General features: G+C 32.9%; 1 protein-coding gene across 1 annotated transcript; it reads right to left on the reverse strand.

The window, feature by feature from the left end:
* Positions 1–572: 572 nt before the first annotated feature.
* Positions 573–11,046, reverse strand: LOC109533868 (fatty acyl-CoA hydrolase precursor, medium chain). The gene is made up of 3 exons (XM_019899374.2): positions 10,399–11,046; positions 2,687–3,020; positions 573–2,430 (listed from the first exon to the last, which is right to left on the reverse strand). Exons 1-3 carry the CDS (start codon positions 10,802–10,804, stop codon positions 1,341–1,343), a joined length of 1,830 nt encoding a protein of 609 aa, XP_019754933.2. The 5' UTR covers positions 10,805–11,046; the 3' UTR covers positions 573–1,340.
* Positions 11,047–15,569: the final 4,523 nt, after the last annotated feature.

Here is a 15,569-nt window from a genome sequence, read left to right on the forward strand (position 1 = left end):
ACCTCTCAGATTGATACTAGTCACAATTTCAAATTTTTGTCATGTCATCAACCATGTCATCTTTACACTTGGTTCGAAAACCACTGAAAGTTTCACAGACATCAAAATTAATCTTGATTTTTGCCAGCTCAATAAATATTGGTCACATAATGATTGTTTGAACATTACTGCTCTTTCTTCTTTAAAAGTTCGTATGTTCTAAACCAATGGAAGCAGCCTTTTGAAATTTTTGTTATATTTAGACGATGGTCGACTCTACAAATTCTTAGAGGTTAATAAAAATCTCTCAGAATCCTGATTGTTGCCAGCTTAGCTAATATCGCTCTCATAATAGATGATTTTACACAACTGCGCTCTATAAAAAATACCACACTTTTCAAATTGACGGAAGAACAATATGAAATTTTTGCAATCTTTAAGATACTTGGCCGAAAATATACTAAAAGTTTAAAAAAAATTATGTACATTCCTGATTTTGGCCAGCTCAATAAATATCGGTCTCAAAATGGGTGTTTGTAATAAAAAATTCAGAGTGGGATACATGCGACTGGGGCAATTTAAATGAGGGACACTTTGAGGAGTAAAAAAGTTTATTTTACTTCATAATGTTACTTTCGAATATAGAATGCTCCTGTATTACATGTTTCTTCTTCAGCCTACAACAAACGAAGAGCTAATAGTAACTAATAGCTCTTCATGTACAAATAATGTTTTGTAATATTTGCAACAAATTTCGAGGAGTGATTGAAAGTTTAACAAAAAAAAAACATATTTCTATGGGAATGTGTCCAGTTTTGTTCAGAATTAAATATATTTTTTTGAACAGATACAAGAGTAAGTGAAGATGCTTCAATGCCTGAGTCTTGAATCAGGATAAAAACTTATGTTAGATCTAATTTTTCTAGTTAACTTAATGTTATTAAACGCCTATAATTGCTTGCGTTTGCTATTTTAAAGTGTTGGGCCCTGTAAATAGAAATTTTATACGAAATGTCGCTAAGTTAATTTTCCTTACAATTTTACTCAAGTCAATTATTAATTTATTAATACTTATTTACCGCTCAGTACATCGAAACGGAAAACTATAACTATTAAAAGGATTTGAAAAATGCAGAGTATCAAACGATATTTTTTAAATTGTCTTTCATAGATACTAAACGTTACATTGAAAACAATTAAATGTGCACTTCTGCATTATAGGTACTGATATCTGCAAGAGCTAAATGTGTTTAATATATAAACATTTTTACAATTATCTACTGAATAGAAAAATTAATTCTCGATATTTTTGGGAACATTTTATTGTGCTAATAAATATTAGCCAAATTAGTCAGATAAAATTAAAATACGAGAAGTAATTGAATTCCTAAAAGTAAAAGCAAGATTATATGAGACACTACTAAAGAACTGGAATCAGATAGACCACAGCATTCTGTAGCGATAGACAACACCTTAGGATAATATTCGTTCCAAAATTCGAAAGCCTTGTAGTTGACACTTTTCGAACTGCTCATGTATATGTTATTGTCCATAATTAATAAACCAGGATTGTCTTTTGTAAAACGATCCCATTTTATCGGGTAAATTGTATTTTTCGTTGGATCAGATGTTTTAGCAAAATTGGTCCAAAAAGACATAACGGTATCAGCTATTCGTTTGTCTCTGGGATCCCATTCTTGCTGATCGGGTTTCCAGTAGGGCAAGCCCCAAACGTAGGTTAAATCGAACAAATGTGGTACCTGTACCCAATTTGGTAGATTTTTATTCGCTATTTTAGAACTGGGTTTCATATCAAATCTGTAGACGAATGTTGGCTGATTTATGCTTAAATATGAAGCCAGTAAAATCGTGGAAGAACCATACGTTTTCTCAACCATGAAGTTTCCTATGATAGTCCTCAGCGTGTCTGCATCATATTTTGGAGTGGGGGGTGAATAGAAAAACATTACTGAATCCACTACGTGGTCATAATTATAATTACAAGAGGATTCTGTGATATTTATGTTGGGAAGATCTCCCCTAACAAGTTCTTCCATAATTTGGTGAAGTATTTCTGAAGAATATGTGACGTTAGCGTCGATATCGTCAAGTTCGAGGCCTTGTTCCATATTTGTATATCCAGTTAAAACAGGAATTTTTGCATAATCTTCACGATCGAAAAAGTTCTTTGGAGGTTCTGGTAGAAATGGAGCGCTCTGGTTAGTTAAATCCTTATCAATAAGAGGCCTCCAGTTAATATTTGAGGTTTGCTGAACTAACGAATCAGGTTCAGCACGTCGTAAGCATTCCAGCAAGCGAAACGTTGGTTTTCTTAAACAGCCAAACTCTTTGGCGAGCTTATCTACAACCAATTCATCTTCCTGAGGATATCGAATGGCTGATGGCTGGAACAAACTTCCACTCATTACTATTGCCTTGTGAAACAGGTCTCTGCAAAACAAATGTATAACATTTAAAACTGGCAGACTTAGGCTTTCTAAATGAGTTGCAAAACCACATAAATGGCTTAGCCAGCATATCGTGTTCTAACAGCAGCATAAAAGCATAACATTAAAGGCGATTTGTATGTTCAACTTGTTTCTATAATGATATCTGCAGTAATTTAAACTGGCGGGACCTTGGCACAGTTAGTTTTATAAAACATGGAATAGCCAAAAACGCAAGTGCAATATTTCACTCCACCAACCTCGATTGCTGATTGATCATATGAATGCCGATGCTGGTAGCGCCTGTGCCATAACCCATAAGACAAATGTTGTTAGAATTTCCCCCGAATAATTCAATGTTCTTTTTCACCCAATCCATTGCGGCTTGTTGATCCATTAAGCCGTAGTTGCCAGATACTTCCGCATCCATTGTTGTAAAAAATCCCATAATGTTCAGTCTCCAAGCAAAAGTAACTATGATAACCCTTTGCCTATAGACGAGTGTATGCGGGTTCCAGATTGAGGGTAAACCGGTTGTGAAATTTCCCGGATGAATCCAAATTATTGTGGCATAACCCTGAGGTGGCTTAGGAGCTGAAATTTTCAAACGTTTCAAACCAGTGGAACTTAATTAATTAATAACAAAGTGAAGAAATTATAGTTCATAGTTCAAATTTAACTTAACAAATATAAAACTCAGCCGGAAACTTTAACATTGTTTCGTTGATTTGGACGTTTACCGCAAACCGTGATTTAATCTACAGTTTTTAATTGACCATGCAGCAATACAATTACGTAATGGCATGGAAAGGTAACGCTTTTCCATGACTTCTATTTTTATAGGTTTAGGGCAGCAAAGCTATAAAACACAAATCAAAGGCCATAAAAATGCGAAACAGAAAGTAGAGTTCTGTTTGATTTTACAGCATTTCGAGTTGTTCATTTAGTTCCAGAACAAAAGGCTGTTTTACAGCTACTGGAAAATAAACTTTATGACTTCTTTAGGAATTCTAAATGCGACAAATTTTTAGGATTGTCGTTGGAAAACAACATATGTATTTCAATTGTTCATTTTATGAAGATAATAAATTATATTTCTACTTTGCAGCTGCTGAATTTTTATGCAAACAGCCAAAACTCAACAAATTTTTAGGATTTACGTTTTTGATTGATTGATCTTAAGAATTGTCGTTTGAAAACCAGATATTTGAAAATTTGAATTAATCATTTTATGAAAAGCAGACATTCTATTTCTGCGTTGCAACTGCTAAATTTTAACGCAAACAGCGAACATGGAATAAACTCATTATTATTAGCATGTCTCAGTCACTTCAGAGTTGGAATTAATCGCTAATAACTCTCATGTATTAGAATAGAAAGTCGCACCTATTTACGCATTTTTCCTTTTTTTGTTTGGTTAATTTTAAATTAAAGTTGTGAAGTTTAGAATGTACATTTTCTAAATTGAAAATCCTCGATGGCTACTCTTCAATACAGGCGATAATAAATCCCTAATGCGGTAATAACTCAACTAACTACTTGTATCATAAACTTGCCATAGTCTTCGCTTACCTCACAAATATCTGATTAAAATACTATTTTTTTTTTATAAAACTAACCTAATTAGCAATTCAATTGAATAATATGCAATATGCAGTCACAGAAGTAACGCCAAAATTAATTTAAAATTCAGCGGACCGTTTTTTGGAAGAAAAACAGGGACCCGTCAATTTTTATTTGTAAATGCGATTTTTTAATATTAAAATTTATTTATACAAAATACAAATAGTGGCCCAAAAAATAACTTAGGACCATCAACTTCAACAAATTTAGATATTCCTTCTGGGCTCACTGTATATTTTTACTATGTACTTTGTTAAATGCCTTCCGGGGTTTATTAGTTTTTTTCTTGCACCATTAACCTCGTCCCTCCCTTGTGTTAGCATTTCAGCTCCAGTAGCTATTTCAATTTATAAATACCAAATGTTGACATTTCTTGGAAATAATGAAAGGAAACCTATTAACTGAGCCTCGTAAGAGAAAAACTCTGCAAGAAAATTAGGGATAACTTAAAATTTGTATATTCACCTTTAAAACTGAAGTTAGAATTAGGATCCTCAAGGTAGTTTTATAATGTTACTCAAGAGACACGATTTGCAAATTTGTTAATTGACAAGGACAAGGAATTGTCAGGTGTTTTCAATATATTGTAGTTAATACGTGGATACGATTTGAAGAAACGTATTAATTATATCTCTTATAACACCATAAAGAATTGCAAAATTGGTTGTTCCATAAATTTTTAAACTTTGTTATTCAGAAAAGTGTCTCAACTTAGTATCAAACCATGCCAGTTTGAACCAAAAAATAATTTCCAAACTTTTCAACGGATTTTTTCGATTAGTTCAAAACGCGCAATCTTTTTTAGAGATTTCCGAACTTTTTAGACCAAAAAACTCAAAACTGACGCTTTTTAAAAAAATTCTTCTTAAAAAATGTGAAGTTGAAGAACTCGATAGATTTCGATATTTTATAAGAAAAATCTATTCAAACTCATAAAAAATCAATCGATTTGTCGATTTTATTCACTTTCCACATCTTTGAATCTTTGCTCAGAAATATACAGGTCCGTCTCTAAAAATTCACAAGCCGAACAGACGGAAGACCGAAGCTTCCGGGATGTTTAGAAGTTCTAGAAGGTGTACAACTTTCATTTGAGTTGGAGTGCGCATTAGTTTTTAAAAAATTTTCAAAACCTGCGAAACTCAAAATGTTGGCTATTTCTGCCTAATGTCTAATACACGTACTTAGAAAATCTTTTTTGAAATATTGAGAGTGGTACGATGTATTTTGGTGAAACTTTAGCTGTAAATTTGTTCTTGTGTAAGACAATCGAGTTCAGCCGGTTTGGACAAGTCTTACATAACTTCTTAATCGTCTTAATGTCTAACATTGTTAAGTGGCAAGGAAGCAGAAATGTTTTTTTTTTCGAAAAAACTATAAATGCTAAAAGATTTTACAAAGAGCACAAAATTGTGAACAAATGATTAGTGCATCAACAAACAAAAAATTACTTGATTTCATCAGTCAAATAAAAAGTTCTAGTAGTTTTTGTACCACGACACTCAAGAATTCACCACTTGTCCAAAACGGATGAACTCGATTTCATCAAAATCTTTCGTCCATCGTACAATTTCTCCCGTTATTTCAAAAATACATTTTTTTTGAAGAACTTTGACCATCAATAGCAGACGAGCCAGACATTTTTTATTAATAAAAGTTAGGTCAGATCGTCTTCTTTTGATGCAAACAATATCGCAGCATCCTTTTGATCATGTGCTTACGGGACACCCTGTATAAAGTATACACGGGCCCGTCGGTAGTGATGAGTAAAGCAAAACCAAGTCAAGACTTCCATGGTTTTAATAAGAGGTAAAATTCAATAAAAGCTAACGAAAACACAACTTTTGCAAGAGTCTTGCGAGAGTCTCTCAAGTCTTGATCTTGGTCATACATGGTCTTGGTCTAAGTTTGGCAACCCAAAAGTCAGTCTTGGTCTTGGTTTTCGTCTTCCTTTTTTCACACCAAGATTCAAGATCAACACCAAGACTGCAAGACCAAAACCAGTCTTGCTCATCACTACCAGCAAGCTTCTAAAATGCACTGCAAATTTCAAACTTTCGAGATTTCAGTTAATAATGCAAATTAACAAATACTAATTTATTAATATTGTAATGAAAAATTGTTGCTAATTGTGCAATTATTTTCATTTTTATGTTCACCATAAGAACAGTATGTATTTATATTCAGCTTAAAAGCTTCAATAATCCCATTGAAGTAATTTTATTAATTCCCGGATTAGAGATGTAAGCAAGGTTTTTTGAAGCTTATGAATTGTTATTATCGGTGTATCTCTAAACTAATTAATAAAACCCTGTATGAGATAAGATAGGAATGGGTATTACGCATTATAGTTAATGCGATCATTAGGTGGCTGAGTGGTTCAGATTTACCTAATTAATCTGAAGCTAAACGAAATAAACGTTTCGTTTTGTCGCTTAATCCCATGGAAAAAGCATCTCCTTAGTGCTCCTTGAATAGGTACATGAATGAAACATTTTTTGAGTTTTTGCTGAGGCATAAACTAAATGTACGTGCACAGGACCGGACATAGGCATAGCGCTAACGCCATTTTCTAGCGTGTCTATGTCTCATTACCATACCATACACGCACATTCAGTTAAAGGGTCGATTAAAGAACAGACGGTTCTTTTGAATGTGGTAATTTAGCAGATTTTCCTGCGGATTTCTTCGAGGGAAGTTAAATCTTATCTAGAGATACGTTTTTCTAGAAAACTACCAAAGAAAACGCTAGTTAGCGATGATTGATTGATCTTGATATCGTCTCATAGTAGCAGTGGAAAAACCAATCTTGTTATCCTAAAAAATCCACCTTACATTTTTTAGGCACATTACGATAAGTGAAAGGAACATCTGCAAAAGCTGGTACATTGGTGTCTTCATTGTCCTCTTCCAGTTACTTCTCATTTGATGTATGAAGTGTTAATTACTATTTTTCTAAGAACAAGAAGTACAGAAATGCAGGTACAAGACTTCCTACAAATGGCCATGTATGCCATTTCCAATAGCATAAGTATTCCAGATTAATCTAAGAATTAATAGTTTATGCAATCTACATGTCATGATTTCCTTTCCTGATGACATATGGGAATGGAAAAAGGCAGTCGTATATTTTCCTGAAAGTAAAACTCTAACGGGTACCCAGGTGTATCGATCTCTCTGTTTACGATTAGATTGGAATCTGGCGATTTCAAAATTTAAAGGACTCAAGGTTGGAAACGTGGCAATTTATGGTCTTCGTGAAAATAAGGAACGTGGCATAATTTGGTTTTCGAACTTTTGTAATGAGAAAGTTGTTGTAAAAACAGAGTAAAGGCGTGGTGTAATGGTGAGGGTTACGATAAAGAAATTAATGGTAGCTATGAAGCATTATCTAGGAATGCAATCTCTAGCGTAAGTTACTTTATGAAGAAGGATATTTTGCGATGGCGTTAATTTGAAATCCATATCATCAACTTATTGGATTTCAAAGGAATAATCTTGCCTATTTTTCTTGATACACAGGAGGTTTCAAATATCCGGATGGTTTTATTTCAGTAATGTTTTACAATTGCTGCCCGTTTTTATCTTCGCAATGCAATCAATTCGATGTTCTTATTGAAAGACATATAAAAGATGCTAATTAATCTCTTCTAATAATTCTCTTGCTCTGGTATGCTATTTTATTATCGTGTTTAACACGTTATTTGGAACGTAAAACACTCAATAATTGTCCAGAATTCTCTAGAAACTCAATAATGTGTTTCAAAGCTCGCCAAAAACCACCAAAAATCTAAAAAAAATCTTGTTCACCTTTACTCGACGATCACAATTCATAATATTGCTTTAAACTGTTAATTATCAATTTTGATTGCTTTATTGAGTTGAGCATAATTATTTTTCTTACACCTGCAATTGTTAAACATAATTTATGAGTTGATTCGAACTTTTAAAGTGAAAAAGAAATTTTAGTAAATTTTGAAACAAAGATTGCGAGTATGTGAGTGAGACTTAAGTGAAACTAAGCGAACTAATACAGTTTTATTAGTTCGCTTTTCGTTGGAATAGAGTTTTTCATTAAAATTCGGTATTCACGAGTTTTCGAGGGTGAGAAATTTGATTATGAGCTCCGTTTTCAACCAGTCATCAGTTAAATCATACAATTAATAAACGATTTTTTAGCTTAAAAAAAATTTTGTTTATTCCCAAATCTCTTCACAGCATTTTGAATTTTTATTAATTGATAGTTTCGGGTATACAAAAATCTAGAGGATTAAAATCTATGGTGTTTGACTTCTGCTGATATTCTGCAAGAATATGGTAATCGTTCCTTATGTTTAGTGGTCAAATAATCAAAAAAATCATTTTGTAGAAAATTTAGTTACACATTTCAATTCCAACTGGGTTGTAAAATATAAGAACCAAATCAATTTATGTCCTAAATAGTGCGAAACTACTGAGAAAGCATCACAACCTAATAAGGCAATATTTTTACGTACGCACTTGGATGTATGGATACTTTAATTGCAAATATCTCGAAAACAGTTGAGTTTTAAAGTTATTTGAAAAAGACCATTTGCAAAAAAATATTTTGGCCCCCTGAATTTCTGTTTCCGGTCAGTTTTCTTCCAAGGAAGTTGTGCTAAATCGTATGCTTTTGTCTCCAGAAATATGTGTAAGATACGGTTTTGTAATAAAACTACAAACAAATTTTGTGCCCGCAAATACTTCATTATAAACCTTTCAATGTTTGAATGAATGTTTTGAATAAAGCTCTAAATGAAAGTCATTGAACTGACGTAGGAAAAGCACTATGTAATAAGATATGCCAGATAATGTGATAAATATATTTGAAAAAAAAAAGTTTTGTTAGTTTCCAGATAAAAAATTGTGTTTTATAATACACATTAAAAAGGAAACCAGATACTATAAAAACGCAAATGTGATAAAAAAATATTTCAAAAATAAAAAGAATTTGTTAGTTTTCAGACAAAAAAAATGTATGTTTTTTAATATACATTAATCAGGTTTTATAAAACTGCAATATACCAGAATACTCTGCAAGGGAATTTGACTTTTATTATCGCTGCTTGGAAATTTGTTAGTGATGACTTTTCCTTTATTCTGCAATACTAATTGAATTGCCAAGAAAATCCTTTAAACAATAAATTGTTCCTTTAAACAAAAAAGTGCTCTAACGTATTATTTTGATAATTATCATCCTCTTGGAAGGAAGCTTTATTTTAACTGCTTCAAAATAAAACGTTGTGAGTTTATTAACTAAATGGCAATGGTAACGAGTGCTGTTTTATTTTCGGTTAAGAATCGCTTGTCTCTTTATCTCTTTTTAATTCGTATAATTTTTCATTAATTCGCCATTTACATACAAACGTAGAAAAGTTTGTGTTACAAAATTATAAAGTGTTCACCCAAAATATAGAATATTAAGCGCTGAATTGATTTATGTTCATTCAAACATTGATGTCACTTGAAACTAAATGGACTTGAAAGAATTTTCTTTAGGTATAATTTTTACAATGTTTACCCAAAAACGGACATTCAGAATTCACAAGCTGAAATATTCGGTCAAATGCTCACTTTGTACTGTAAAATTATGTTATAAAATATTAAAATGTTATTAAAAACATATCATGTATGAACTTAAATTCGAGCAATGTAAGTTGAAACAGTTGTTTCAGATGCTCGATGATTTTTTCAGATGATTTGCATCGTACGGAGAAACGATTCGAAGGTAAATAGAGGTAAGATCAAGTGAAATAGGAGGTAAAAATGATTTATATCAGCGATAAACATGGAATTGTTTACATGCCTCCCAATATTTTTTACTTTTTTAATGCAAGAATTTGCAATACATTTTTGTACTTTGTAAAACAATGAATTCCTTCCAGCAAAATCTTTGGTTATTTAAGGTAAAAAACGAAACCCAGTTACTATTGGCAACTTGAACTATATTAGAGTAAATATGGGTAAAGGTCAAAACCCAAAACTTGGTCTTCACATTTGCATAAAGCAATCTAATCTGTAATAAATTATTTTTGACATGAATTATGTATTAAGCTTCCAGTTCCTTTCAGGGTCAGTGTTACAAAAACTGATTTTCCCTTAGAACTTTCCCAGATTGAGTGATTTTGATTATTTATATTTGGCTCAGGTTTGACTTAACGTAAACAGACTATTTAAAATTTTTATAATTAGGCGCTTGTCACTGTGGCGAGGATTTAGGATTTTGAAGAAACCTAGCTCGATGTTGACGTTGAAATCTCTTAAACACTTTTTTTATAGGAAATAATAAGAGTAAATGGTTAACAATTACTGCTATCTATAAACTTACCATTAGGTACAAAAATATTCAAGTATAAGCAGTCTTCACTTACAACGGTGGGTAATTTCTCATCAGTTAACAATTGCAAAAATGGTAATTCAGAGTCCTTGTAATCTTCTTTCACCTGGAGACAACCCGGTAGATACGACGAATAATTTCTAACGTCTTTCCACTCAGGAAGAGGATTTGTAACCGGAGGTGCAAATCTCAAGTTTCCAACTGGAGGTTGTGCGTAAGGTATTCCAAAATATGCCATAATTTTCTGCACTCTGGCTTTGGATAATTCGATTCCAAGAATTTTGCCCTGATTGGGAATATCAATTTCGGACAACTCGCATGAACTTATAAAAAAAATTGCTACCAGACACAAACATCGAAAATGCGTGGCAAAAATATTTGAATTTAATAAACCCATTTCGATAGCAGAAGGAAAAATGGCTGTTTCTTGAGTAAAATCGCGGGATCGACTGCACGAGCTTGATGAAGGAAAATGTTGCGTGATAAAGTTTCCCTCCACGTTATTTATTTGACGATCAATTTAAATTTTCACAAAATGGGTCAGAATGGCTTATTCCGTTGCTTATATACACAGCAGCGACTGTTTTTGAGAATTGCAATAGACAAAAATCCCGAAAAGGCCACAAGGACGTTGGATTTCAGTTGTTTCCATACAATATTAATTAAAAGTGAAAAACTAAAGCAGCGGAGCAAGCCAAAAAGGCAAATACCTTGAAAAGATTAATGTAAAAAGCTAATAACGTTTGATGAAACACAATTATGAAATTTTTTGTCTGTGATTTGTCACAATAGTTAAGGCCATGAAGTTTAAGTAAATTTGAATTTTTTTCTGTTAAAGTCACACATCAGTATTTTCAACTTTACAACTTCTAGAAATAAGAAGGTAATTTAATTCCTTAAATAAAGGGGAATATAATTTGTATAGTTCTGCAGATCGTTCCTCCTCCTCCTTTTTCCGTTAACCTCCAGAGGATGCTGGGACACCATTCATATTTCATTCAGCAGTCGATTCCATGCTTGCCTATATTGTGCAGTCCTCTCGGCATCATGCAGTCTCATATTTAGCAAGGGTTTTGTTTGGTCTACCCATCTAGTTGGAGATCTGCCTCTTGGGTTCTGCCTTCTATTTTTCTTTCTATGACTAGTCGTTGCATTGTTTCTGATCAGTTTTCCTGATAGATACCAGATAGTACCAGTCGAAGCAGGTAGTGAAACTGTTCTGTAGTTGCTGCATTCCTAAGACGAACCTTTTTTGAATGTTGGAATAAACAGCGACTCTCGCCAATCTTCAGGAAAATGTTCTGTTTTCCATATCAGGTTACGGATTTTATGAAACAGCTCTATTCTCGCCTCGCCCAGATACTTTAACACCTCTGCTGTTATTTGATCCATACCTGGTAATTTTTTGTTTCAAATCAGTTTTATGACATTTTCAACTTTCCATCTTAGTATATCAGGCGCTTGAGGGATAATTATTTGTTCTGAGAGTTTTTCTAAATGACCTTTGTAAAGTTTTTCGCAATATATTTTCCAAACTTCTGCTATACCGTTAGCGTTATTCATAATTTCTCCGTCCTCATTCTTTATCACTTGGGTGCGCAGTTTGAATTCTTTAGAGAGATATCTTACTTTGTTAAAAAATTCTCGACACTCATGTTTGTGGGAATGTTCCTCCAGTTCCCTGCAGACTCCTACGATGTGGTCATTTTTATCTCGCCTGCTTGCTGCCTTGATCTCTCTGTTCAGTTGTTTAATATTAACCTGGTTCTCTTAATTTGGCGCTAGTTTTAGTTGCTTCCGTTGCTCGACGAGTTTCATGGTGTTATCACTAATCCAACGTTTTTTCATAATTTGAGAATTTTCTTTTCATGATTTCACTGCTTCAGTTATCCACTCTTAATGCTTCTTCAAGCCTCTTCTATATTATAAACGACGACCCGGGCGTCGTGATTTTTCAAGACCCGTTTAAAAAGATCTACATCGAAGTTTAGTCTTGGGATTGCTGTTGGGCATAGTTTGTTTCTTTAGTTTGGTTTTGTATTTGGACCAAAGTAGCGTGTGGTCAGACCCACAGTCTACCCCGATATTTTCGATGGTACTTCGCCATCGATTTTTTATTAAAATATAATCGATTTGTTCGGCTCCCGCTACGTAAAAGGTGTGGTCGTCGGAAGTCAAGAAGTGGCCCATGCCTCTCCAGTGAGTCTCAGAGATTCCGTAAATTTTTATGTTTCTCTTTGTATATTGCCTGTTTAAGCTCTCTTTCCAAAGCAAATGTCTTTCCAGTCTGCAGTAACCATTTGACGTTCCATGTGGCCAAGTCTACAGATTTCCTTCGGTGGATTTTAGGAAATTTAGGAATTATAGGAATTATTCAGTACCTGATTTCGCATGTGCCGCTTGGACATCCACATCTATATGCACTAGAGCATATTTCACACTACATATATGGCCCGGACCTATCTGAGCGTCGGTTACCAATCGGGTCGCATGGTGATCCTCACATTTCTTCTTTGCCTATACTCATATTCTTGGTGTGCTCAGGGGAAAATAATCAGGTGGTTTCCCGTTACCTGCCTGATTCTATGCCGTTGACCATATTATTTGGCTCGTTCGCCTTCGGGGGCTATTTCTCACTCCCCAGGACAAGACAGTGTCCTTATTATTTCGAAGAGATAAGTTTCTTGCATAGGTACAGAGGGAATTTCCCTTCATCGGATTGAAGACCATAGAGCGTTACTTCAATCCTCCAGCACTTTAGAGTAGGTACTGTAGGTCATGGCAAGAACATTTTTTCATCTATTTGGTTATAACTAAACTAACAATTTTGAAATGTTATATATATTATATACAGCATACTTTTCTTGACATTGGTATATAAGGGGAGTTTCTAGAAATGCAGGATGAGAGTGAAAATATTAACAATTTTAAAAATATAGAAAAAATACTTGAACCCACAGAAAAATTGCATAACTGTTTTAGTAAAGAGACTTTAAGAGACATCAGAAGCGATTTCCTTTAAAAACTGTATTGACTCAGAAATAACGGGGTAAATAGACCTTGTCCAATTACATTAAATTGTTTTTCGCAAGCAAAATCTCCGTTTTCGAAATATAGGATGTCAAAATTTATTTAAAAAAATGCAAAACTCCAAATTTATCCAAAACGATTTTATAAATTTTAATGAAACTTAGTGGGTAGTGAAGGCTGTACTTATTTTCAATTATTTTAATTTCTTAATTTTTACCAGTGGGGTGCATACCGCCATGTTATTAAATATTTCGAAGGAAAAAAATTTGAGCCACTGGTTTTCTGAAGAATAAAAAATATATTTTAACTGATTGTTCAATACTGAAGCACAAAGCACTTTTTTATTTTCAGGCTATGTTGCCGCATCTTATTTTAAATCCTGTCACTCTTAGTTGCCATGACGAAAGTGACCATTTTTAATACAATCGAATGCCAAAGAAATGCTGACAGCTGTCAATTACATTTTGAAAAAAATCATAATCGTGCCCAGACGCTTAAATTATACAAACAAATATTATTTATTATTATTATAGGAAAATTAAGAAAAAGGAAGCTTTTGTAACTTATCCCTGAATTTATTTATTTATTTCTGTTAGTTATTTCTGGGACACTCTGTATATAGCTCAATTATTGAATTGCAAGTTAATATCCATAACATACAAAACTTTGGAATTTGTCTGATATGATTGCAAATTGAGTTAGCACAGTTATTAAGCGAAATCGCTTTTCAGGTCGAAGTTCGCTTAAAGTGCCTCTTTACTAAAACAGTTATGCAATTTTGAAACTATTTAATATTTAAATGATATTCTGTAACATTTAGCCTTACTTAAATTGAGCAATAAAATTAATTAAATTAAATTGAATACATTAAATGCCTGGTAGGAATAATTTACAAAAAAAAACTAGTCACAAGTTATCTTAGAAGGAAAGCACTACATTTTTATAAGTAACGTTTTTATTGTCAATTGCCCAATTAATTCGAAAACTTTAAAATAATAAAAAAGCAAATTTCTCAACATTCTTATTAACTGCATTAATTTATCACACAAAGTAAATCCAGTTTAACCTCATAAGGGTATTAAATAATAAAGTAATGCTTTATGTTAATATTGCTAATTTGGAATAAAACTGTTTCCGATTAAACATCTATGCAAAAAACGTCAATACGTAAATAAATTTCATGTAATTTTAATTACTGAATCGCAATCTTAATTATTCATTAAGACATAGAAAAAAGTGGTTTTTATTTTTTATCTTGTAAACGAAACGAAAAACAAAAGAACGGAAAAAAACATACTAGTTGTTTAATCCGAAAATAAGTTAGGGCTACTTTTTGTCAAACATATTGGCAAAGTTGACCGTCGGGCCGGTCCCGGGCAAAATTAGTCTCTTTTTGCAGTATTTCAGAACAATTTCGACTGAACGATTATGATGTTATTTATGAAAAACCGTTTTTTTTTTAGTTCTTTATTCATATAAACTTTTCTTTTTAAAATCACTCAGAAAATCAAATTTCAAGCTTAAGGTTGCCGTGTACTTAAACTATGCGTGTAATTTTTCTAACAAATATGTGCTGCTTAACATATTGTTAATGACTATGGTCAATTAATGAGTCAACTTTTGATTTTAAGATATATTTTTACAGGTTAATTTACGTTATTTCTGGACGTCCATTTAAGTCTTTTGCTGCATAGTTTTGTTGTGATGATTTCGACATTATCTTCCACGTTTTTTTTTTCCAAAATTTTTTGTCAATTTAAACATGTAACGTGTTTTTATACGTGTGAGCATAATTTTAACACAGGATTATGGTTTATTAAAAAAAAAAACAGCAACAATTTGAACGCAAAAAGCATAAAACATTATTGAAAATATCTAACCATAAGTGTCGCCTAGGGAGTCAACACTGTTCAATGTTCTGCATTAGATGTGCAAAAAAGATTAACAGATACTTGATTTTCACATTGCATGCGAAAAACTTAGTGAGAAGGAATACACAGACCTCAAAGAAACCGGCCAAATCGATAAGTGGGTATATAATTTTTGCACAAATAAGAAACTAACCTCCAAAATTGAAACCATATCTGATACATTATCGCCTGGCGGCGCGCTTCCAACACCAAGCGATGTTG

The sequence above is a fragment of the Dendroctonus ponderosae genome, unplaced genomic scaffold (assembly GCF_020466585.1).
Source record: "Dendroctonus ponderosae isolate FM_Combo_2020 unplaced genomic scaffold, Dpon_F_20191213v2 Dpon_F_20191213_1, whole genome shotgun sequence".
Taxonomy (NCBI): domain Eukaryota; kingdom Metazoa; phylum Arthropoda; class Insecta; order Coleoptera; family Curculionidae; genus Dendroctonus; species Dendroctonus ponderosae.